This window comes from Euleptes europaea, chromosome 3 (genome assembly GCF_029931775.1).
Source record: "Euleptes europaea isolate rEulEur1 chromosome 3, rEulEur1.hap1, whole genome shotgun sequence".
In the NCBI taxonomy this organism is placed as follows: Eukaryota; Metazoa; Chordata; class Lepidosauria; order Squamata; family Sphaerodactylidae; genus Euleptes; species Euleptes europaea.
The window spans coordinates 95,447,609-95,474,628 of NC_079314.1; the positions used below are offsets into that span (position 1 = coordinate 95,447,609).

The window sequence follows — 27,020 nt, forward strand, 5'->3', positions numbered from 1 at the left end:
CACTGTAAATGCATGTCATCACCTCCCGTATCCTTTCACAGTTATTATCCTGACATGTTAATTTTAGGCCACCTCCAACTAAGTTGAAAGTTATTAATATTCTCTACATTTTTCCCCTGTTGCACTTAATGAGGATGTTAAGTGAGAGAGGGCCTATCACTGATCCCACAAGACAATTCCTAACTACATGATATGCTTCTGTTTATCAGGACTCTTCTATTTAGCAACCAACAACCAGCTATCATCCCCCCAAATGGGGTTCTTATCTGTGTCCACTGGTATTTCTTTTTGAGCAAGCTCACTGAGACACCATATGAAAAAGCTTCCTTTAAAAAACAGACACAGTGTTTGTTCTTCATCACCTTCATCCACTGACTTTTTTTCCTCATAAGTTTTGTTTTTAGAAACATACCGAACAGCTTAAGGGGTGGGGGCAAATTAGCTATAATGAGAACAAAGCAGCCTGTTTCATATGCTAATTTCTGTGCCGACTCTGTTCCCGTTGCAGCGTCCATCATAACAGATGTAACTATTCTTTTCCATTTGCCCCCATGGGTAATTCATGCTCTGGGAGAAAATGCATCCCTCAAAAGCTCTTCCAAGTCCGTTCCTAACGGGAAAGGAATGAACAGTATCACGCAATACACATACACACATATTCCAACATAGTACATAGAAGCAGTTGGGAATATACACTGTTATTTCTGTGATTCTTGAACCTCAAAGATTCAGTTGTGTGTGTGTGTAAAGTGCCGTCAAGTCACAGCCGACTTATGGCAACCCCTTTTTTGGGGGGGTTTCACGGCAAGAGACTAACAGAGGTGGTTTGCCGGTGCCTTCCTCTGCACAGCAACCCTGGTATTCCTTGGTGGTCTCCCATCCAAATACTAACCAGGGCTGACCCTGCTTAGCTTCCGAGATAAGGGAAAAATCCAATATGTGAGGTTTTTACATTAGAAACTGCTCATATTTTTGGACAGAATAGCTTTTGATTCTTTGTTTTCAGCAAAATGATGGGCTGATAATGCTTTACAATTCCAACACCCTTTTACCCAGAGTTCTTGTTTTAACCCTTGTCATGCAGCACTGGTGCGTGAAGGTCCTTGCTTAACACATTTTCAGTGCAGCTTGCCTGTTCTTTCCACTGCTTGTTGATTCCAGGGGTCATTCTGCTTCTTCTGGACAAATTGCGCAAGATGAAATGGGAGCAGATGTGGAGGCTCACGGCTGAAAGAGAGCTAATGAGCATGCTCTCTACTTCATTGGCTGACCAGGTAAGTGTGTAGTTTCAAGGTAATAGCATAAAGATTGTTCCTGAGAGTGTGGGGGTGGGGGGAGCCCATTTGCACAACAGTTCTTTCCCATCCAAACACAAGTTTTGCTAAAAGATTTCCCATGAAAAATGTTCCATGAAAATGAATGGATGTGAGGGATACTTAATATCAGTACGACTTTTTAAAAATTTGCTTTAAATATTAAATGCCTGAGTATATATTTATAGAGGGTCAGTCTTTATTGTTTGTCACCCATTTTTTTATCCACCCTGGTTTTGATGTGCTGCTGCTGATTGTGCTGCAACTGAATGGACGTGCTCATCCTGCTAGTCCTTTGCAACTAGCAGTAGTTGATACAAGGACCAACACCATCCCTTTGTGAGTTGCACAAAGCACCAAACAGGGTGGTTGGTTGGGGGGAGAATGACAGTAATCCACAAATAGTGGTTATTGGGAACTGAAGGTTGTGAGTTAGGTACAAGAAGAAGATGAGTTGGTTTTTTATATGCCAACTTTCTCTACCACTTAAGGGAGACTCAAACCGTCTTACAATCACCTTCCCTTCCCCTCCCCACAACAGACATCCTGTGAGGTAGGTGGGGCTGAGAGAGCTCTAAGAGAGCTGTGACTAGCCTGAGGTCACCCAGCTGGCTTCATGTGTAGGAATGGGGAAACCAACCCAGTTCACCAGATTAGTGACCGCTACTCATGAGGAGGAGTGGGGAATCAAACCCGGTTCTCCAGATTAGAGTCCATTGCTCCAAACCACCGCTCTTAAACACTACACTGTGCTGGCTCTTGCAATACAAGCAATAGAGAAGGCATTTCCCAAGAAGGCAAAATGCTGGAATTTGGGAAGTGATTATGAGACAAATAGAATTTCTGAAAGTGCTCTGAAAAAATATGAGAATTGAAATATTTAGGCTAGGGCTGAATTGTCACCAAGTGCCTATGCTTGATGGCGCATGGTTTGATGTTCTCTCTCCAAACATGCATAGGCTGATGGTTAAGTGGCCCACTTCCAGGACATGAGACCTGTAGGAAATAAAGCACCAGCCAGACCTGTCTCCTGTCTAGTGATTGGCAGAGCAGGTGCTTGGGGGACACCTGCACGGGTACACTTTTAACACACCCCATTCACAGCCAGAGTTAAACTTTGAAAGGACCATTATGTACCGAGTCTTGAGCAACTTCTGTTGACTGCGCTGTCATTCTGGGGGAATTTTTTTTTTATGTATTCAAATTATCCATGCATTCTTCACAAACAAGCCTATATTGTTGCTGCTACTGCACACAACTTTCTTTTCCTGATTTTTGTTTCTCATTAAGAGATACACATAGTCTACTTTCTGTGAAACAAAAGGCTCCAGGCCTCTAAGAAATGTGGAAATGCTATTTCCTTCTCTACTGGTTTTGCCATTCGCAGTTCAGCAAACAGTCATTATGGTTTCATCTGTCTCCGGCTATTGCAATCACCTCCCGTCTCCTTCATCCTCAGCCATCCAGTCTGAGCACCTTACAGACATTAAGAATATTATCCTCACAGCACAGCTGGGAGTTAGAGAAGACTCATTACCCCCCATTTTGCAGAAGGGGATACAGGGATGTGGAGCGATTAATGTCCTGATTCGAAACCGGTCAGAGTCCATTTTAAAACTCCCTGCCAAGTTTGGACGCAATTTTGAAGCCATTTCCTCCAGAATGTTATGCTAGAAACCACTGGAGCTGCTCCACCGTGAGTGGGCTGTCAGGACTGCAAACTTAGAATGGCTTTAGGTATATATTATTTGGTAATAATATTACTATATACTATATTAAAAGTAATATTACTATATTAAAAGTAAAAGTTCCAAATGCCAGGTAATCTGCATTCCATTCTGTCCCTTCAGTATTACACACTAGAATAAATAGTATTATTATCTGGCACTTTTTAATGCATTGATCATTATGGCAAAAGCATGAATAAAGGTGGTTTTCTGTGATGCATGAAGAATTCCTTGAGCACTACAAAAATAAAAGGTTGGTGCTTTTTCTTGCTCTCATAAGGCTAGTAACTACCAGGATAATATCTTTGCTTTCTTTTATTGGATGTGACAGTAAATCAGTAACATTCACTACTTAACCAAAATTTACACAAATCTCTGGGGGAGGGCAATGACAATACCGTTTCCATATGAACGTGACGTGTCTATTAATGGGCACAAAAAGAAATGTGCCCTTGCACATTAGAGAATTATGACCTTGGTAAGGCCATGTCCTTTGTCCTGAGGTTTACATCACACATTTTAGATTTTTTTCTACACTGATATTACTTCAATAAAAGCAATAAAAGGTGTTTGTGAAGAATTTTTGTGTGTGTGTGTTAAGTGCCGTCAAGTCGCTTCCAACTCATGGCGACCCTGTGAATGAAAGTCCTCCAAAATGTCCTATCTTTGACAGTGAAGAATTTACATGTGTCCTTTTTGCTGAACATGCGTAATGTTGAAACGCAGTTTTGTGCTGCAGGGATGCAGCGGTATTCTTCATACACTATCCTGCCCATATGTAATTCCTTTTCTGCGGGTGCAATAATATCTTTGCAGCATCATGCATGATGTAGTCCCGTTTTCAATGCTTGTATTACTTTATGGATTCAGTTTATGAAGTGTGAAAAGGGTAATCTGATAGAGAAGGTCATTTTGACTTGCAGGCAGCAGTAATAATGCCTGAGGGTAATTCCAGAAGTAGCCATGTTAGTCTGTTGTTGCAAAACAAAACAGGAGTCCAAGGCACATTCCAGATTAATAATATTTATTCTAGAATGAGCTTTTGTGAGTCGGAGCTCACTTCTTTAGATGCAATGGAAAGAAAATAATTTTCCTCATATTTATCCAGAAAATTATAGAAGTGATATAAGCAGAGACAAAGGACATATTTGACTGACTGCAGATAGCCATGGCAATATATTACCATACAATGCATTTCCAGGGTGGTGCGCTGCTAAGAATCCATAACTGTCTTATTAGATGCAGACTGCTATGCCTTTCTCCTTCTCCTTTCTGTGTCTTTCTAGCCCACCACCCATTTCCCAGCACTGCCTGACATTTGCACCAGTGTTCCCTGGACTTCTCTCACACCTATATTAATGCTTTCCTTTGTCACTTCTGCCCCCATATGCTGCCATATGACTCCCTCTGAGCAGAGGAAGCACAGCTTGGGTGGCACAGATTTATAACCTGGGGGTCAACTTTCATTTACTTGCATTTATTTTTCATTTTGTATTCATTTCAAAGCTTTGTTCATTTTATAGGCGATTGAACGCAAAAGACATCTCCAGCTGTAAAGACTTTGTTTTCCATCTTGTTTCGGATGAATTTTTTTTCAGGGGTTGTGCCTGTCACTCAGATGATTATCCCTGCCAAATTTTAGAGAGATGGGCAATTAAATGAAAGTCTTGTGAAACACAAACAAAATTGAATGCTATAGCATATAGGAAACTGTTTATCTAAGTATTTGTACATCATAAAATGAGAAGAGATATTTGTGAGTCCAAGGAGAATCTTATATGCTTCAGCAAGCAGAGGCATATGTTGGGACCTCCAGAAGCCAGGCAGCATCCCACACTGGGCACAGGAAGGTATTTGGCTGACCCAAGAAGGCAGGGAGGAGGAGGAGGAATTGGTTTCTCTACCACTTAAGAGAAAATCAAACCGGCTTACAATCACCTTCCCTTCCTCTCCCCACAACAAACACCCTGTGAGGTAGGTGGGGCTAAGAGAGCTCTAAGAGAGCTGTGACTAGCTCAAGGTCACCAAGCTGGCTTCATGTGTAGGAGTGGGGAAACAAATCCAGTTCACCAGGTTAGTGTCTGCTGCTCATGTGGAGGAGTTTGGAATCAAACCCGGTTCTCCAGATCAGACTCCACCGCTCCAAACCATCACTCTTAACCACTACACCACACTGGCAGTGTCACAGAGTCTGAAGTGGCTAGCATTTGGAATCCCTAGGGCACAGAGTGCAGATGTTTTGTTTAAAATCTTTGGAAGCCAGGCAGCAGTACAGGGAGGCTTTTTTTTGCTCGCACCACACAAGAGGACAGGTAGCATTACAGAGGGTACACATTTAGGTAGGCATTGTGGTTGTGCTTCCAAGAAAACAGACAGTGATGTATAGCTTGTAGAGACTGGCATTTGGCACTCCCAAGAGAATAGGCAGGAGGGCAAAGAGACTATGAACTCCAGAGAAAGGGAAGCTCATTATTTGTTTGCACTAGGGTCAGAGAGACTTAATTAACTAACCACTGGCAATGGAGGAAAAACACAGTAACTACAGCAGAATATCAGAAAATAGAGCAATGGAAATATCAGCCTCAGAGAAAACGAAACTAGCTCAGGCAAAGGGAAAACTTGATGGGAGCTACTGCCACTTAAAACCAAGAAAGCCTTCGCCAAACTACCAATCCAACTGGTGGAAACTGGGAGGAAGGAAGGACCTGTCAGTACAGTCTCCTTCTGTTGCAAGATCTGTCTGACTTTGATGATCAGAAAACTTCAGTGTCAGCTTCATGATCTCTCCCAATTCTCTCCCATCCCTCCAACCTCTCTAAACCAAATAGCAATGGACCAGCGATCTGAATGAAAGGAACAGCAGGTGCTCATTCATTCATATTACTCTCCATTTTTGTTACCCTGATGAAAATAATAAGTGGTGGTTTAGGTTTGTTTTATTATTCATTTGGAAACAAAGACAAGCCCCTAGAAAGAACACAAGATAGTGTTTCCTACCTATTCTCTAGATAATAACATCCATACCGACAGGCATATTTTCATAATAGTGGCAGATAAAAAAGTATACTTATTGTTTTATATTCAGAGCCTTTCTTGAACACCAAACTGTGAGCTCTTTGAATCAATAGCAAAGTTTTTGTTCAAACCCACAAGCCAGCTGCTGGAGAAGCAATACTTTTGTTGAAGGTCAAACTCTTTTACCAGTTTACTGTTCAGGTAAAGACTGGCAACGCATCACAATTACGTTCCTGATTTTCCAGGGCTAAAAATGGTCCATGATACGTCTTTCAGAACAGTGACAATTCTCATTAAATATATATTTTTTAATTGTTGTTGTTGTCTACCAGGATATCTTCAATGCAGTCATCAAACAGAATCCCTTTCTGGTGTACCAGCTTCCTTGTTTCTGGAATGTGCAATTGTCTGACCACACCCGCTCTGAACAGTGCTACCGAGATGTGTCTGATCTAAAGGTAAAGTTGAACATAGTTGCTGATTATGGTTAGGGAGCACAGAATTGAAGTTTTTACAGTGTAGTTTAAGGGATATAGCCTTCAGCAATATTTAAAAAAATGGCAGGTGTTAAGCATGTATTATTTCAGTATAAGGGTAACAAAAGGAAGAAATAAGCTTCTGTCCTTGTGCATTTGGGACTACTGAATATATAGATAATGCGTCTTATAGCCAAATATAGTAGAAGCTGGTGCTGTAGTGTTCAGATTGTTCTCTCTACCCTCCTCATGTTCATGGCACAACACAACAAAAACTTCTGTAGAAGCACCATGGGATTTTTCCCCCCAATGACATGCGATTAGGGTGGAAACTGCTAATAATCCAAATATTAAATGCTTTACAGAAGTAGCTTTGCTTTTGACATCTGAGTCACTTAAAAGCAGCTACAAATGGGGATTCAGTTGAACTATCTTAGTCCTATTACTCTCAGGCTATCTGTGCAGATTGTTGAGGAGAATACTCTTGGCCAGGAGTAAGGGGGGGGGAGGGTAGAAACCTAGCCCTGCCCAATAATGGGCTAATTCTATAGCAGAGAATAAACTTGTTTCACTATTGATGCCGTCTTGCATATGGGTATCTCTGTATACTCAAATGGGGATTCAGGCTGATGAACACTTCCACTTGAGTATTTTTCATACTTTTATGTTTCATTATTGTGCATTTGATTTTATGCCTGTTATTTCCTGTTCCTTGTGACTGTACCCCAAGGAGGTTGGAAGACTCCACAGCCACCCCCAGACTCCACTTAGTGACATATCCCTTCCCCTATCTCCTCATGGTTGTCAGTTACAAACTGGGTAACCACCGACAGAGCCCCGTGGCACAGAGTGGTAAGCTGCAGTACTGCAGTCAAAAGTTCTGCTCACGACCTGAGTTCGATCCCAACGGAAGTTGGTTTCAGGTAGCCGACTCGAGGTTGACTCAGCCTTCCATCCTTCCGAGGTTGGTAAAATGAGTATCCACCTTGCTGGGGGCAAAGTGTAGACGACTGGGGAAGGCAATGGCAAACCACCCTGTAAACATAGTCTGCCTAGTAAATGTCAGGATGTGATGTCACTCCATGGGTCAATAATGACCCGATGCTTGCATAGGAGACTGCCTTTACCTTTAACCACCAACTACCTCCAGTGACTCTTAGGGTACCCCCTGTCAGACAGAGCCATACATCTAACATGTTATACCGATGTTGCCATTTAGAAGCCCTGCCAGCTTGCTGCTCCTTCTATGCTTCTACAAGCAAGTGTGGAGAAGACCTGTCACAACTTCACAGTGAATTAGTATGTGAATTAATATCCATTGTTCTGCTTAGGTCAGTGCCATTAGAATAGCTAAGAGTGGTGTGCTCTGTGCTGGGAGCTTGATGGCTCCTTTCCCCACTCCCCATTTTTCTGCCATCCATGACAGAGTATAGTCACATGGAGTATAAACAGAGTATAGTCACAATGAATGCAATATTGGGGTGCATTCCTGGGTGGAGGGCATCCTTCCACAGTGCCATTTGCTATGCTCAGTTCCCACTTGTCAAAAGTCAGTGTTTATATCTGTTGAAAGGCTAGGTAAAAAGGTAAAGGTCCCCTGTGCAAGCACCGGGTCATTCCTGACCCATGGGGTGATGTCACACCCCGACGTTTACTAGGCAGACTTTGTTTACAGGGTGGTTTGCACTTGCCTTCCCCAGTCATCTTCCCTTTACCCCCAGCAAGCTGGGTACTCATTTGACTGACCTCAGAAGGATGGAAGGCTGACTCAACCTTGAGCCGGCTACCTGAAACCAACTTCCGTTGGGATCGAACTCAGGTCGTGAGCAGAGCTTGGACTACAGTACTGCAGCTTATCACTCTGTGCCACGGGGCTCCAAAAGGCTAGATCCTCAAATAATCCAGTGGGTAAACCTTTGAGGTAGGTCATAACAGTAAGATCTTGTGACTAAGTCATATTTGTTTCTCTGATGTATTTACCATGCAACTCTTCTTCTTTTAAGTTACAGCTCATAAGAGTGAAAATGCCTCCTAGCATACTTCAGAGCATTCTTACTTTACTGAATGTCCTTTCATGGAGTGATCGGTTTCCTTGCTTATATATGTAGCCTCTTTCCATACAACATATTAATTTCCCCCTCCATGAGGTCCTTTAGTACACAGTGGGGGGTGGGGGGGACAAACACTTTGCTGTTTGTAGTATGAGCTAATGGAATATCTATGCAGAGAGCACAAAAGGCAGCAAATCATCAAACAGAATAAATCCCAGCTACAGAGTTAGTGCCAAAAAGGTCTAGGTTTGTGAAAGAAGCCAGCTTTTAAACCATCTCTGAAAGAGATCGCCTCAGCCTGAATTTGTTCATGCTTAAACCATATTGCCTGTGGCTTTGACCATTTTAAACTGGATTGATCATTGCCTTCTAGAGTAATCTCACTCTTTGATCTGCCCAACTTGCAACTTGTCAAAACTTCAACCCGTCAATACAACCGACACCTTCCATTGGGTGTCTGTGTGGCCCTTTGGGGGGAAAATATGAAGCTGACATATTTAGCACACACTGGATTTTTTTAAAAAAACTTGGAAATGGGGCAGTTCCAATGACATTTAAAATAAATGGCACGATGCAGTATATTTGGCACATTCTGTATTTCATACTGAATAAGACTGGAGTGAAGAATAATGTAGCAGAAGCCTCCAGGGGGTGGAAGAGAAAAAGATGAATTGTATACGTTGGTGTTACAGGATTAAGAAGGATGCTGTGGGAAGAAGGAAACACAGGAGGAGATTTTAAATTCAAAGCTAAGCTAGACCAAGGCCTTGGTATTCCTCAAATCAGATGAAGCCGCAGTATTCCCATCAAGCTGAAACAGCACCAATTTAATTCCATCTGGTCTCAAAGTCCCAGGGATTTGGGGATTTGTCATCATTACACGAAACATTGTGTTTCAAACCTAGGAAGTCTTTGTAGTTGGCTGCCATTCAACTAGGTAGGTATATGCTCTGCTGCTCTGTTCATAACCTCAGTGATGGAAGCAGTGGCTTGTTAAGACAACTCGATATGGCCCCTGTGTACAAACAGAGCTCTGCTCTGCCTTCAGTGAAATGGAAAGTTGCCCTCATGCCTCATTTCCATCCACAGTAGTTTGGCACATGGCTTGGGTACACAGTCATTTTGTGCCCAGCATGTTTTATGAAGGTGAATGTGCACCATCCGTATAAATGAACAATTGTGATTCATTTGTGCCATTCTCACCTCTAATTTACTGCTCAATCTCATTCTGATAGTTTAACGAGGAATGGTGCATTTACAGTCAGAGGGTTCCGGGGTTTGGTTTTGTTAAGTTGTTTTAAGATCAAGTAAAGCTGTCCTGAGCCTCTGATTCAAAATGCTCTGTTTGAACAGAATTTTGTTGAATGTGGTAAGTAGGGCTGTTGAATTAAAAAAAATTCGGTATAGTTCGGATTCGGCTGAATTCGACCCGTTTAGATTCGGGATATGCCGAAGTCCGAACTCCCCCGCTTTGGGTCCGTGCAATTCGGCGGGAATTCAAAGTTCGGGAAAAAAATTCGGCCGAATAAAGCCATTAAAAACACAACCGCACCTTTCCGCGGCTCTGGGGGGGGGCATTTTTGGGGGTAGAGGTCCCAAACTTTGAGTGGAGCTTCAAAGGACGCTTCTTGAAAGACCCCCAAGTTTTGTAAAGATTGGGTCAGGGGGGGCTGAGATATGGGCCCCGAAAGGGGTCCCCCCACCCTTAATGTGCATCTCTGAGCAGAGCTTGCCGCCCACGCACAAACTCCCAGCCCCGACAAACAGCTGATACGTTTGCAAAGCATTGCAACACAACTGCAAGCAACACAGCAAAAGCAACACAACCTTGTAAGCAACACCTTTGCAACTGTGCAAAGCAACACCTGACACCTGGGAGTTTGCAAACCATGGAAAGAGACAGAGGCAGCTAGCTATGCATAATGAGCAGGGGTGGAATTTCCCCTTTTGCATCGGACTCCAAATGCATTCTTTAAGTCACCATTTGAAAACAAGTTTTGAGCAAGCATCCAAATAGACCTAACCGCTCTTATGAATGAGGGAAAACCTGAAGACACACAACTGAAACCCCCCCTCAAACCAGGGAGAGAGAGACACCCCCAGGCAGAACCGGCAAAAGGCCCCTGTGGCTTCCCCCCCCCCCACAGAAACTGCTCCCTCCCCACACACACACAGACTCTGCTTCCCCCCCCCCCACACACACACACAGGAGAAAAATTATAGATTAAAGCCCCCAAAGGGGTCTTACTGTGGCTGTCTTCTGTTCCATCAGGAGGGGCTGGGGAGGACTTGTAATCCAAGACGATTCCAATTAGGCACGGGACGTTTTGCTCTGGAGATGCACAGGATCAGCTGATCCATTCATCCCAATAGGGGAAAGGGGAAAGGGGAAAGCCCATATCTCGGGACCCCCGACCCAATGTTTACAAAACTTGGGTGGTCTCTTAAGAAGCCTTGTCTGAAGCTCGCTCAAAGTTTGGGATCTGCACCCCCAAAAATGCACCCCCTGCAGCCACGGAAAGAGAAAAGGGGGGAGCCGATATTTCTGCCCCCACTGAACCCATCTTTACAAAACTTGGGTGGTATCTTAAGAAGGGTTGTCTGAAGTTATGCTGAAAGTTTGGGGGCTGTATCCCCAAAAAAGCGCCCCCTGCAGCCACGGAAATGGAAAAGGGGGGAGGGAAAAGAGTGGAGCCCATATCTCGAGACCCCCTGACCCAATGTTTACAAAACTTGGGGGTATCTTAAGAAGGCTCATCTGAAGCTCCACTGAAAGTTTGGGGTCTGTACCCCCAAAAATACGCTCCCTGCAGCCATGGAAAGAAAAAATGGGGGGAGCCCATATCTCGGGACCCCCTGACCCAATGTTTACAATACTTGGGTGGTCTCTTAAGAAGGCTTGTCTGAATCTCTGCTGAAAGTTTTGTGTCTGTACCCCAAAAAATACGCCCCCTGCAGCCACAGAAAGGAGTGAATGTGCACAAGCACACACACACACACACACACACACACACAAGGATTTCCCTCTCTCTCTCTCTCCCCGGCCGGGCCGCACATCAGCTGATTCCCCCAGTACTCAATCCTGACTGATTGGCCAGAAGAAGACCCAGCTTGGCCACCGATTGGCCGGGGGAAGAGAATGTTGCTTACTGACGGTTATGCTGCTTACTGACGGCCGAATTTGCCGGATTTATTCATGAACTCCCGAACTCGCTGAATTCGCCCCCCCCCCCCCGGTTGCCCTCCATTTTTGAGTTCGGTTCGTCCCGAACTAAAAACCACCGAATCGGGAAATTCGGCTGTTTTTCAATTCGGGCCGAACCGAATCAACAGCCCTAGTGGTAAGTACTTTATTTGATTACAACTAGCAGGGAAAACCAAATGATTATAATTGCTAATATTTGCAACCACCTAAGGAAAACAAGGGGAATTAAAATACTTTCCTTCTTTTAAAAAAAACCTATCTGAAGATTTACATAGTCTTTTACCAAATTTTACAAATGACCTCTGTGTTCCATCCTAGACATCAAAGATAATGAGGGGTGATTTCTGTGTTGCCCTGTTAATGATCACATATATTCAAGTTTGATTCTGGTTGTATTGACCTCCAAAGGTTCCTTTCTTCAGCAGCCAGTGCTCAGTGTCAGCAGCTAAAGTGTGCTTCCAAACTCACTTGCCTTGCCCAGCACACTAGGGCAAGGAGATGTTCTCATCCTTCTGCCACTGATCACTCACTGTGCACAGCCCCCATTCCAATGAAATGTGCTATACTTTGAACAAACATGAACTCTTTCCCAATCCTACCAGCTTCTCGTAGTAGAACTAGAGATTGCACTCTATGAGATTGCCAGTAAAAATGGTGCACTGTATCAAATTAGCATCTGCATAATGTTATTTAGGTATACATCATGATTAGGGTTGCCAACTCTGGGTTGGGAAATACCTGAAGGTTTTTGGGGCGGAGCCTCAGGAGGGCGGGGTTTGGGGAGGGGAGGGACTCCAATATAATATAATGCCATAGAATCTACCTTCCAAAGCAGCCATTTTCTCCAGGTGAACTGATCTCTATCTGCTGGGGATCAGTTGTAATAGCAGGAGATCTCCAGCTAGTACTTGGAGGATGGCAACCCTACTAATGATGTCATCACATCTTGAGTTGTCCCATCCCCTCTACCCGGCACTGGGTGGCAGAGACCAGAAAATACACAACACAGTACAATATTAGAATGCAGTGTGCATACTAGGTTGGATCCAGTGCAAGATTTTTGCTAGTGCTATTGTGTGAGCCAAAATATATGAAAAAGACTGCAGCAGGCTCTTGAACCAAATCAAACTTGTTGTATCGCCACTTGCATCTCCACTGGTGCAATAACTCATGCAATCAATTTCTGGGCACTATCATATATAGGAAAGAAAGCGCTTGGCGTTGCACAATGTCTTGCCTGAGCGGAACTGTGCCAAGTCAGTTTATATTTCCACTTGTGCATCACTTGTGTGGACCCCTCACTGGAATTATCAGCTACGGTACTTTGTCAAAGACTACATGGTAACTGAAATCCTGTACAACAAAGTGACACATTGTGATGTTTTACAACAGTGAATTGTGACCTCACTGCATTAGTCAAGCAAGAGAATTTGCTAGATGTCAAGGATACAGCAGATATATCTGGGACAATCAAAATCATGAGACAAGCCTTTTTTAAATAATAAAATTTCTGTAAACTTTTTTTTTTTTTGAACGTACAGAAATTGCTGCTGAAACATGTCGGATTTTTGCAGTCACTTTGAACATAATCTGTGTTGAACTAACAGATGGTTGGATGGTGATCCTAATCAAACCTCTCCTTATGAAAAATGAACTAGTTACATGTGAGTCACCCTGTCTTTCTCAGATGTGTTTTCCAAACTGGAACAACCTAGTGAAACTTGTCTTCTAATATTTGCATTATTTCGAGGCCTTAACCCAAAATAGTCATTTCAGATTCACCTCAGACATTTTCACCTGGTGCACCTCTTGCTAGTCCAATTGAGCGCACGGCTGAACTGACCGGCCTTATCAGGGTCCTGGAAACTTTGCAGCATAATGAAAGAATCATGGCTGCTGCAAGAGTTATGGAAAACACCATACAAAGACCTTGTTTTTATGACCATGTGTCCCTGCCTTGAACTATATCCAGAGCCTCTAAACCTCTTCCACATATCCTATAGCATCTTGTCTGCTTATCCTCCGATAAGTAAACCTATTCAGTCAAGATCCATTCTTGTTGTCTTTATGCTGGACAAGATTTGTTTACTTCATTTATACCCCAGCATTCTCACAAATGGGGACTCAAAGTGGCTTACATCGTTCTTCTTTCCCCCTATTTTATTGTCACAACAAACCTGTGAGGTAGGTTAGGCTGATAGTTTGTGGGTGGCCCAAGGTCACCCAGCAAGTTTCTATGGCAGAGTGGAGATTTGAACCTGGGTCTCCCAGATCTAATTCAACACTCTGACCACTACACTATGCTGGTTCTCAAGTTGCCAATACTTGGTGTAAACCTAAGGTGGCCAGGTGGCCACTGAGGGTGAGGGAATTCCTATCCCTGCTCTCCATTGCCCACTCTCACTCTGGTGAGCAGCAGGAGGAACGACGGGAAACAATGCCATGAACAATTTGACATCACTTCCAGGTGAAGACCCGAAAATTGGCATCACTCCCCTCCCCGCCCTGCGATTCTCTAGGACCATACCAAATCTCTATGGTATTTACCATACAGTTTTGAGGATCCCGATTAGCATCATGGGGGGTGGGGAGAGGATAGTGTCTTCACTTCTTGTTCTTCTTCCAGAAGTGCCATCAAAACATCCTTAATGCTTTCCCCTCCCAGGCACCACCCCCGGACAGCTCCAGGGGAGCTCAGGTATGGGCGTGGCATCCCTAGGTCAACTAGTGGTTTTGTATCAGTATTCTGAATATGGCCAACTTTGTGGATACTTAAACCCAGACACTGGACCTGTGAAGGGACAAGACAGATTTTTCTTCAGAGCTGAAAAATGTCCCACATTTGTAGAAACATCAGAAATCTAAAAAGAAAAAAAATATTGGGGGCTTTAAGCTCCCCAAAACAATAGAAGCAGCACCTGTAGCTTTAAGAAAGGAAGGTCCTCAGTGGTCATTGCTAGGCAATCAAGCAGTATTGCCAGCTTTCAAGCCCTGATTTCTGTCAGTAAAAGGCATGGAGAGGAGGGAGAGCCCTTTCTAGGGCTGTTTTGGCCTTTGAGGAAGGAGGACTCATAGGGGCCAGGCTCAGCAGAAACCACTAGGCAGCTTAATACCATGCAACTTGCATAAGTCACCCAGAACTGGATGCTTGCTACTTTTCAACAGCATCCCCATACCAAAAGCCAATGAGAGCTTCTATTTCGAAAGCCCCAGGTGGATCATTGATGGGTGTCCATGTGTTTTAGTACATAGGAAACTTTGGTTTTTTTTTAATGTTTCAAATTCCTAAATTAATTAAAAAATACATTTTCCTAGTTCTGGAGAGCCTGTCAAGAGGGACAGAGTTGGTCCCATGCCACTAGAAAAGAGAGTGTCGTTCTGATTATAGCAGTATTTGGAACCATGGGCTTTGAAAGCGATTGTTTAATGATTGTTCTTGAACAGTTTCTAGTTCCAGATGACAACGGGGTGTCTGGCAAATATGGCATCACTAGTCCCTGCAGCTTTCGTCCCCCAAGTACCATTTTCATTGGCTGCAGTGTGTATATGAATAACAGAATTGCACAGCAGGGTCAATTACATGGGTTTTCCCCAAATGATCATAATTCTCCCTCCCAGTTGGGTGGCCATAGGGTTGCCAACTGCCAGGTAGTAGCAGGAGATCTCCTGCTAATTCAACTGATCTCCAGCCGATAGAGATCAGATCGCCTGGAGAAAAATGGCTGCTTTGGCAATTGAACTCTATGGTATTGAAGTCCCTCCCCTCCCCAAACCCCACCCTCCTCAGGCTCCACCCCAAAAACCTCCAGCCGGTGGCGAAGAGGGACCTGGCAACCCTAGGTGGCCATCAGGTGGGGATGTTTTATGAGGTTGGCCCCACCCATCCAACATGGTTGTGTGGTATTTATACTGGGGTATAGTGCCACAGATAAGTGATTTCCAGGCAGTAGCAGGTGTTATCAGGGCAGTCTGCCTGTGCCAGCCAAATTTCCCCCTGCAATACATCCAGGGGACCCTTAACACCAACAAAGTGTGTGAGCTGCTTTCACCTCTTGCAGTTCCATGTCACTCTGGGAAAACAGATAGCAAAACCTACTGGTGTGGTTCCTTAATATATACTTTGCTGGAGAACTGTGGGATAGCATGATGGGGAGGGCAGCTGCTCTGTGTTTGGTGTAAATAGGTCCTGAAAGATACAAGAACTCTTTCTGGTGAGCTACAAAGGCCTCTTTTTGGCCCATGGATCACTGACAGTACCTGTGAAAGAACCAGCAACTGGTTTATAACCCACTCACGCCATATGGTTATTTTTTGTTAATCTGTTTTTGGTTTATCTATATTGTATTTGTTGCTATTGTAAGCTGCTTTGGGTCCTGTTAGGAAGAAAAGCAGAATATAAATGCTTAAATAAATCTATATCTGGGCTGTACTATTTGCAGATTGGGACTTGCATGGAAAGAAATTCCCTCTACATAAGAACTGGTGTCGAGGAAGTTGTCTCACTAACCTTTTAGAGTTTTTTTTTAAAGTGTCAGTAACCATGTGAACAGGAATGAGCCTGTGGACATTGTGTATTTGGATTTCCAAAAGGCTTTTTACAAAGTCCCCCACCAAAGACTGCTAAGCAGACTTCATAGTCATGGGATGGATTGAGAACTGGCTGAAAAATAGGAAACAGAGTGTAGGAATCAATGGTCAGTTCTCCCAATGGAGGGATGTGAGCAGTGGGGTCCCTCAAGGATATGTGTTGGGACCTGTTCATCAGTAGGGTTGCCAACCTCCAGGTAATAGCTGGAGATCTCCCGCTATTACAACTGATCTTCAGCCAAAAGAGATCAGTTCACCTGGAGAAAATGGCTGCTTGGGCAACTGGACTCTATCGCATTGAAGTCTCTCCCCTCCCCAGGCTCCGCCCCAAAAACCTCCTGCCAGTTGGGGGTGAACAGCGAGGTGGCCAAGTTTGCAGATGACACCAAATTATGTAGGGTGGTTAAAACAAAAATGGACTGTGAAGAGCTCCATAAGGATCTCTGCATACTGGAAGAATGGGCGTTAAAATGGCTAATAAGATTCAGTGTGAGTAAGTGTTAAGTGATGCATATTGGGGCAAAAAATCCCAAGTTCACATATACACTGATGGGATCTGTGCTGGCAGTGACAGACAAAGAACGGGCTCTTGGGGTGGTAGTGGATAGCTCTATGAAGACGTCAACCCAGTGTGCGGCTGCTGTGAAAAAGGCAAATTCCATGCTGGCCATAATTAGACAAGGAATAGAGAATAAAACTGCTGCTATCATACTGCCCTTGTACAAATCTGTGGTGAGACCATATTTGGAATACTGTGTATAGTTCTGGTCACCATGCCTAAAAAAGGATATTGCAGAGCTTGAGAAGGTGCAGAAAAGAGCAACCCAAATTATCAGTGGACTAGAGCAACTGCCCTGTGAGGAGCAGTTAAAACGCTTAGGGCTGTTTAGCTTGGATAGAAGGCGGTTAAGGGGAAACATGATAGAGGTCTATACAATTATGCATGATATGAAGAGAGTGGACAGGGAGAGGCTTTTAACCCTCTCTCATAATACTAGAACACAAAGTCATCTGCTGAAGCTGGAGGGTGAGAGATTCGAAACAGATAAAAGGAAGTATTTCTTCACACAACACATAAATTGTGGAACGCCCTGCCCCAGGATGTGGTAATGGCTGCCAACTTGGAAGGCTTTAAGAGGGGAGTGGACATGTTCATGGAGGAGAGGGCTATTCATGGCTACTAGTCTTGATGGATATCTATTCACTCCAGGATCAGAGGAGTATGACTATTATATTAGGTGCTTTGGAACACAGACGAGATAATGCTGCTGCAGTTGTCTTGTTTGTGGGCTTCCTGGAGGTCCTGGTTGTGAACAGACTGCTGGACCTGATGGACCTTGGTCTAATTCAGCATGGCTTTTCTTATGTTCTTAAATTTAAGCTAGTATTCTTATGTCATACATCTCATTTTCTGAGTACAGGGATTTTTTAATGGAGGATCATTCAATCACATGAATCTGTGGCTGCAGTCTGAAGTAGAACAACACAGCTTCAGATTGGTCACCTCAGAGAGAACTAGGCTTTAGTTGCTATAGCAACTCTATCAAATTCATAGCCCAAGTAAAGCCAAAGTTATTGCTTTTCTCTCTCGTTCATAACAAACGAAGGTGATAGATGTAAGAGTTGTGCTGCCTAATAGCCACCACTGACAACTGCAAGATAAGACAGGGACAAAATTTAACTTGCAAATAGATCACGGGATTCAACCCTCAAGATACAAAGTCCTCCTACATGGGAATAACATAAATGTGTTACATTTTACCAATAGAAAAGTGCACTGTATTTCTATATCAGTGTACGGGAAATGGATAAGAAAATGGATAAGAAAAGCAGGCAAACGAAAAGTGCATATTCTTAGATAAAATGTAAGAGAGAGAAAAACTTTAAAAGGAATCTAGAAGGCCACCTTCTCCAATTAAGTAGCATGTGACCTTCAGGTAGTAACTGGTCTTTAAAGTAGTTAACATGAAAAACACAAATACCAATTAGTCATGCTTTTGGCCTTTTTACAAAACAAGAGTAGGGTTTTTTTTAGAAGGTAAAGGAACAGCAGACTTGCTTTCCATCTTTGGCCATTCCCAAAGTGATAGCAGGAAGGGTTCTTGCGCTTTAGAACCATGCTGTATGACCGCTAAGAGCTGTGCAAAAGACAGTCAAGGTCTGGAAAGATAAACTCCAAATCTTTATTTGGCTACTTGTATAATAAGGAGATTATGAGTTCCTGGGCTATCTCTAGGAAGTCTGAATTGAAATTCTGTAGCCAGTACTGTGCAGCTTGAAGTTGAAGAGTGTGGGTGGTAATATTGACTGCCGCAGAATTAGGATTCAGATAAGTATATTGGTTTCCAATAAGCTGTAGTCCTGCAGCACATTCATTTGTAAATAAACACATTTTAGTTCTTTGCATTTACCATGCCCAGTTCTTTTTTGTAAATAAAATTTTTATTATATTTCCAAACATACAAAGGAAAAAAATACATACAAAAAAGATATAACAATATAGAAAGCTACATAATAAGAATGATATATATGTAAAAAAGTAAAAAAGAAAACCCAAAATACATTCATTACATTCTTATTATATTTATCCTACCCATCTTATTCCCACCGCCCTCCACCAGTGTACCCTTAATCCCACCCACCATCGTGTTGAGCTTCCGGAGAAGTGTCTAAACAGTTTATTAATACATTATTTCAACAATAATCTAAATTACCAAAAATTGAATCTACAACTCGTTCACTATATTAATAAAATTCATTTTTGCCAGCTTGTCCCAATATGCGAAGGCTTTTAACCACATAGTTTTAAATTCTTCCACATCCTTCCCATGAAGGGAATCTGTTAATTTAGCCATCCGCACATATAATCATATTTTTTCTCTCCAGTCCTTAATTAAAGGTGTATTTATTAGCTTCCAGGATTTTGCAATAATAATCCTTGCCGCTGCAAAACTATATTGACATATGACTCTATCATTCCTATTCATATTATCTTTAGGAATTCCTAGTAAACAAAAAGCTGGGTCCATATTTATTTTGGTATTAATCAAATTGTTGGTCTCCCTTACTACCTTTCTCCAAAACTTTTTAATTTTTTTACACACCCACCAGGCAGGCATAAAAGTTCCTTTTTCTATTTCACATTTCCAACATAGATCAGAGTTTCCCACTTTAAATTTACTAACCATCACTGGTGTGATATACCATCTATAAAACATCTTATATAAATTCTCTCTTATTTCATTAGTGATTGTAAATTTAAATTCTGTTTTCCATAATCTTTCTCAAACGTCCAGATTGATATTATACCCCAAATCTCTCATCCATTTTATCATAACTGGTTTAATCCTCTCTTGCTCCAAATTTGTTTCAATTATAAATTTATACATCCTTGCTATCTGACCTTTATTTTACATATTTAATATTAATTCCAATTTAGATTTATTTCTATTAAACCCTATTAATTTATCTTTATTAAACATATTCTTTAATTTATAATACATAAACCAATCTCCAATCTTAAATTCTTCTCTTGTTTTAAGAATCCAAGAATCACCACTATCCTCAATAATATCCCTATAATTACCTATATCCAAATTAAGCTGGATTCCCCTTTTCATAAATGCTTCTATAGGATTAATCCACCCTGGTGTTTTTACTTCCCAACATCTTTTATACCTTTTCCAAATTTGTAATAAACTATTCTTAACAACATGAGAATTAAAATCTCTATTTACTTTATCTTTATCATACCATAAATATGCATGCCAACCAAATCTTATATTAAAACCTTCCATTTCCAGCAATCTAGAATTCTCTAATAATATCCAATTCCTTAACCAACCAAAACAAGCTGCTTCATAATACATTCTTAAATCTGGAAGACCCAGGCCTCCTGTTTCTTTTAATTCAATTAAATTATGATAAGCTATCCTATGTCTTTCTTTTCGCCATAAAAAGTTCAAAATTTCCTTCTTCCAGACTTTAAAAATCTTTACTCCTTTTATAATTGGTAAGTTCTGAAATAAAAAAAGCATCTTTGGTAATACCATCATTTTGATTACTGAAATCCGTCCCCATAATGATAACGGTGTCTTCTCCCATTGCTTAAAATCTTTAACAATTTGTTGCCAAATTTTTACATAATTGTTCTTTCTTTCTTTCCTGCTGACAGTCCAAGGTTACTAGGAATGGACAAGAATATAGACCAGGATCCAAAGAATAGCACAATTAGTCCCACAAATCTGAAAGGTAGAATTCTTTCAATTGTTAAATTTTCTACAAATTAGATGCGAAATTGAGATGCCATATTGGGTCCTGTGACAGTTGAAGAAGAATATCCTCTCTTGCGTACTTAAAATAAGAAGAATCCAAAGCACTCATTTTTTTTGCAGGTTCTTGCAAAACATCCCTTGACCTGCTGTGGAGGTCCAGGGATGGATATAAGATGACCAGAGTTAACTGTGGTATCATTAGGGTTGCCAGCTCCAGGCTGGGAAATACCTGGAGATTTTTGGGGTGGAGCCTGAGGAGGACGGGCCGGGGTTTGAGGAGGGACTTCAATGTCATAGAGTCCAATTGCCAAAGCGGCCATTTTCTCCAGGGGAACTGATCTTTATCGGCTAAAGTTCAGCTGTAATACCGGGAGATCTCTAGCTGCTACCTGGAGGCTGGGAACCCTAGGTATCATGCAAACATTCATTTAGGTAGCATCATTCTCCTGTACCTTAGTACTAGCTGGCTTTCATGCACAGTTTGACCAACCAAGACTTAGCACATTTAAAGTCCCTAACTGTTAGGCTGTCTGCATTCCTTTTGCAAGACTGCATCCCAGTACACAGGACCAGGGAGTTGCTCGTTATTATTATTTTTAAAGATTGGTATTAGCAACAGGTTAGTAATAGCAAATGGTATAATACAGAATTGCAGTTTGGCAATCAGCCATGATGTACCGGTATTTAAGGCATTTCAACAGAAAATGATGCACAATTCTGAAAGTCTATAACCTGAAATGATAGCAATTTTCTCACTTTTCCCCTCTCTTTCAGAAAAGTATGGTTTTATTTTTTATTTTTTAGCTGATCAATAATTCCCATGCTGAGCCATTTATGCAAAATCATTTCCTTATGTCCTTCTGAAGTTGCTTAGAAGCAGCTTAAGTGTTCTTTGCTTTATGGCTTGCATTAACTTATTTTTTCTTCCACCAAAGGACAGGGGAAATGCAGCTTCATTTTAGCAGTGCTTTAGCGCGCTCTGGTCTTGAAGGTTTTATTCAGTGAACAAAAAAAAAGTGAGACTATTTCTCCAGGGGTGAATCTCATTGAAGGATTTGAATGTAGTTCAGATTGGCAACAAGCATTTTCCATGTTCTTTTATTACATGGACATGTCATTGCACAACACAGAGACCTGGTATTTCAGAGCTAAAACTAGACCCTTCGCTTTAACATCAGAAGGCAGCGACAAGCACTGGCTTTAGCGTGTGTCTTTGTTCTGAGGGCCATCTAACATGAACACAGCTTGAGGTCTCTTCAGCCTTTTCAGAATCCAGCTAATTTTAAAGCATTCAGCTTCTTTACATAGCCCAGTTCCTTTCTGTGAGTTGGGCTCATCCTGATTGCGTACTCAGTTCCAGAAACCCAAAACTGGTTTTCCACCTTTGCCTGAGGAAGAGGAAGACATTTTCCTATTAGTATTGAAAAGTGCCAGGAAGAAATTTCAAAGGTATGATACAGCACTGTAGCCTCTGCTCACTCAGCACTTGGCAATTGGTGGGAGAGAAATCATTTGCTGCTCGGAGTTCTACCATCCCTATGCGTAATTTATTTAATGGATGTACAATGCTTCCAGAAGTCACAGTTTGGAAGAGTTCCCAACAAAATCCTCGTTCTTCCCTTTCCACAGTATGCACACATGCAGATCTCTTTTGAATTCACAGAAGTGACTTCTTGAAACAAAGAACACATTTTTAATGAGTAGAACTCAGTTCCCACTTGTCAAATGTCAGTGTTTATATCTGCTGAAAGGCTAGGTAAAAAGGTAAAGGTCCCCTGTGCAAGCACCGGGTCATTCCTGACCCATGGGGTGACGTCACATCCCGACGTTTCCTAGGCAGACTTTGTTTACAGGGTGGTTTGCCAGTGCCTTCCCCAGTCATTTTCCCTTTACCCCCAGCAAGCCGGGTACTCTTTTTACCGACCTCGGAAGGATGGAAGGCTGAGTCAACCTTGAGCCGGCTACCTGAAACCAACTTCCGTTGAGATCGAACTCAGGTCGTGAGCAGAGCTTGGACTGCAGTACTGCAGCTTACCACTCTGCGCCACGGGGCTCCTGCTTTTAATGCCTAGAGCTTAATTTCCCTTAAATGAATGTGTTCCAGTCTGTAATTTCCAGTCCTCCTTGCAGTCTTCCTCAGGGGCCTTAATTCTCACCCTGTTATCACTCCTGTTTACATTGCTGAAGAACATGTTAATTTGGGTGGGGGAGGGGCTGATCATACAACAGCTTTATCAATGGACGACCCTTTAAGGAAGAAAAAAGAAAAGCAAGCTGAGCCAGCTTCAACATCCCCTGAGGTAGGGCAGCTGCCAGGGCTTCTGGCAGGGCCTTCTCTGTCGCATCCGCATGCTGCCCACTCACTTACTAGATCTCCACCACCCATACTCACAGATGTTGCCATTGCTAGTGCCACTGGGGCAGTGTAGGTGGCCGAGAGCAGTGGAAAGGCTTGCAAGTGGGCAGGGGAAGGACTAGAGTTTCCAGGTCCCTCTTTGCCATCGGCAGAAGGTTTTTTGGGCAGAGCCTGAGGGGGAGGGGTTTGGGGAGGGGAGGGACTTCAATGCCATAGACTCCAATTGCCGAAGCGTCCATTTTCTCCAGGTGAAGTGATCTCTATGGGCAGGAGATCTCCAGCTACTACCTGGAGGTTGGCAGCCCTAGGATGGACACACAGGTAAGTGGGAGGCATGAGGGAGAAGGAGATTGTGAGATGAGGACCTGGGAGTAAACAGAGGAGGAGGGCCCTGGGAACTCTCTCCGTGCCCACCACCAAAATCTGGAAGAGGCCCTGCAAGCTGTTGACGCTAACAAACCATGCACACTTTAGTGCAGGCCTCCAGATTATACAGAACTCCTTGGTACAAAAAGCAGGGAGATGAGGCAGAGCCTACCCTGCATAATTGTTTGATAGGGACATATGGCTCTGATCCATTTTCTCCAGCTCGTTTTTTAAAAAAGACATCCTTAAGGAAAGGTTCCTAAATTGTTCTTTCCCAATTAAATCCTAAATGGTTCCTTCCAGTACTAAGAAAAGAGGAGGGGAAAATCTTGTAAAAGTAGGGGGGTAAGGAAGGATAAGATGGCAGGCACGTGACTGGATTTTGGTGACTGGATATGTTCCCTTCTTGTTTTCTCTGCTAGGTGATCCATTGGAACTCACCCAAAAAGCTGAGAGTGAAGAACAAGCATGTTGAGTTTTTCCGCAACCTCTACCTGACATTCCTAGAGTATGACGGGAACTTGTTGAGGCGGGAACTCTTCGGCTGCCCCAGTGAAGCTGACGTCAACAGTGAAAATGTAAGTTTGGAAGAACATGGCTTAACACTGGAGGTTTGTTTTGATGCATCCTACCCAGCTTTGGCAGGGAATTCTCTCCCGGATAAAAGTTCAGTCCATACAAGACTAAGATGCTGTGGGTCAATGACAAAAACCACCTAAGGGTTGAGGGGACACCTAGTTCTGGAGGGCACTGAATAATAGAATCATAAAGTTGGAAGGTACCACCAGGGTCATCTAGTCCAACCCCCTGCACAATGCAGAAAATACACAACTACCTCCCTCCACACCCCCAGTGACCCCTGGGATACCCCAATGAAAACTGCAAGGCTGCACCACCCAAAAAAGTGGTGCAGCAGCCCCGCCACCGCTCAAGGGGACATTTCCAGGGCAAAAGGGGTTGTGGAAGCTGCCTACAGGTAGCTCCACCTTGGGAACACCACCACCGCCCCCTTTCTGGGAAAGCCCTGTCGGTGTGGCTGTGCTGGCAGCGGTGGTTGGCAGCGCCCAGACATTGGCATGTTTTCCCTCGCACCAGGGTAAATGCCACCTTATTACATAATAAGGTGGCACCTACACCGGCGCGAGGTCATGCCAGCTCCAGCTGATCTTCGCCCTCCCCTTCAGGAATGGAGTGTTTCTCTATCTATCTATCTATCTATCTATCTATCTATCTATCTATCTATCTATCTATCTATCATCTATCTATCTATCTATATCTATCTATCTATCTATCTATCTATCTATCTATCTATCTATCGTTTCTGACTAAGTAAATTCCAAATAAATATAAATGTGCTAAGAGTCTTCAGTGTTATCTAAGAGAAGGAATGAGCGGAGTGGGAAATGGATCAGACTTGTAAAGTGTTTTCCAGCCACAATAGGCTGTGATTTTGCAATGAAAAAGAGATGGAAGTTGCTAGACACATTTTTGCAAGTAACATGTCTTAGTATTTCTGCATATATATTGCTAGGCATATAATAGGGTAGCATTTGAAGGTGCAATTATTGTGTGAGATTGTGTGAAATTACAGGTAGTTTCTGTCAGTAATAGCTATATGCAGGGTTCTTCCTCCTTCCATGTCCCTACAAAACACAATAGCAGTGTTCAGAACAACTAGAACAAAACTTGCAATTGAAATGTGTTGGTTAAAGTGGTCCTTTTCATTTAAATGCAAGGCTATTTATATATAGGTGTGTTATTTGTGTATGCAGTATCCATTTGTTTAAAATGCTGGAAGGAGGATTTCATACACGGTACATTTAAAGGGTGCCTCTGCAATGTAGACAAAAGAAACGTTTGGTAATATTGTCAGTATAAGCAACTAGGTAGGAAGATATTTTGAAATGTCCCTTTTGCAAAAAGGAGTGCAGACAGCCCACAATATATCCTCATCTATGTAGAATGTTTTGAGTATACAAAGGTTGCATATTGCTTATTAAGGGGCTTAACAGCCCTAAGAGGAAAACCAGGCTGAAAGCAGAACTACATGTGATGAATATCATGTGGCCAAAACCAGCAACCGTGTGTCAACATGTAGAATCATATAATCATAGAGTTGGAAGGGAACGCCAGGGTCATCTAGACCAACCCCTGCACATTGCAGGAAATTCACAATTACCTTCGCCCACACCCCAGTGACCCCTATCCATGCACAGAAGATGGGGGGGAAGCCCTCCATGATCCCTGGCCAATCTGGTTTGGAGGAATATTGCTTCCTGATCCCAAAGTGGCAATTGGCATTCCCCTGGGAATGTAAGAAAGAGCCATGAGAGCCAAGCACTGATGCAACCCTTCCTGCCCTCCCTCTCATGATCTGCCTAAATTCACAGGATCAGCATTGCTGTCAGGTGGCTATCTCTGTCTCTGTTTACAAGTCTTCCAGGTGTCTCATCTGGTTTGGCACTGAGTGATTTAAGCAGGGAATTCCAGATCTTTGAACTCAACTGCATTTAGTAGCACTCTCAACTATTATCACTGATATTGTGCTTTGGTGTACTTAAACACCATCACATCACCCTTTTAAGAATGTGAGAGATGTTCTGGTTAATCAGATCAATTATTGAACTAGTCCAGCGTCCTTTTTTTCACAGTGGCAAACCAGATGCATCAGAGGATCCACAGCAGAATCAGAGAAGCCAAAGGACCCCCCTCCTTTTGCCCAATCACTGCTCCTCAGTATTCACTTAGCCACCATAGCTAATAGTGATTGAAGCACCTTTTAAAGCCCTCTAAACTAGTGGCCGTCACTACATCCCTAAAAATTAAATTTTAACGTTTTCTGGAAGCACCAAGTACAGAACTCCCATGCCCATCTGTCAAAGCCTTTAGGACAAAGGAGTAGGGTTGCCAACCTCCAGGTACTAGCTGGCAATCTCCTGCTATTACAGCTGATCTCCAGCCAACAGAGATCAGTTCACCTGGAGAAAATGGCCGCTTTGGCAATGGGACTCTATGGCAATGTAGTCCCTCCCCTCCCCAAACCCCGCCCTCAGGCTCCGCCCCCAAAACCTCCCGCCGGTGGTGGAGAAGGACCTGGCAACCCTATCACCAGGCGACAGAGATCAGTTCCCCTGGAGAAAATGGCCGCTTTGATAATTGGACTCTATGGCATTGAAGTCCCTCTCCTCTCCAAACCCTGCCCTCCTCAGGCTCCACCTCCAGAATCTCCAGGCATTTCCCAGCCCGGAGCTGGCAACCCTACAAAGGGGAGGAAAGTGGCATGCTTCCAAAGTGAGCACAACTTACAGTCCCTCCCGTCTCCAAGGACAGTGCATGGAGTTGGGGCAGAGGAAATAATCAACTGCATGGCCAGGAGACGTGGCATTAGCAGGTGTGGAGGCTGCTAGGGACGAAGTCAGTTTCCTCCAAACAAATTGCTGGCTAGTTCTGCTCCCGAGATGTTGCATTTGCCCCACGGGCCGGCCATCAGCACACAAGAAAGAGAGTAGACCGGGACTGAAACAGCCTTACCTCTGATAGCTTGGAAGCTCACCGAGTGGTAGCCTTCGTTGTTTACAAGATCAATGGCTTTTGCCTGTCACTTGCAATCTGGCTGTGTCAGAATTTGCCCTCAAGGGGTTGTTTCAATA

The 27,020-nt window shown here is 43.1% G+C and overlaps 1 protein-coding gene across 2 annotated transcripts in view; it reads left to right on the top strand.

The window, feature by feature from the left end:
* Positions 1–27,020, top strand: part of LARGE1 (LARGE xylosyl- and glucuronyltransferase 1) — a 307,843-nt gene that overhangs the window by 226,647 nt on the left and 54,176 nt on the right. For both annotated transcript variants that reach the window (XM_056845910.1, XM_056845911.1), the window contains exons 7-9: positions 1,162–1,274; positions 6,388–6,513; positions 23,793–23,948. In XM_056845910.1, the coding sequence (XP_056701888.1) occupies positions 1,162–1,274; positions 6,388–6,513; positions 23,793–23,948 (395 nt within the window). The remainder of the gene's footprint in view (positions 1–1,161; positions 1,275–6,387; positions 6,514–23,792; positions 23,949–27,020) is intronic.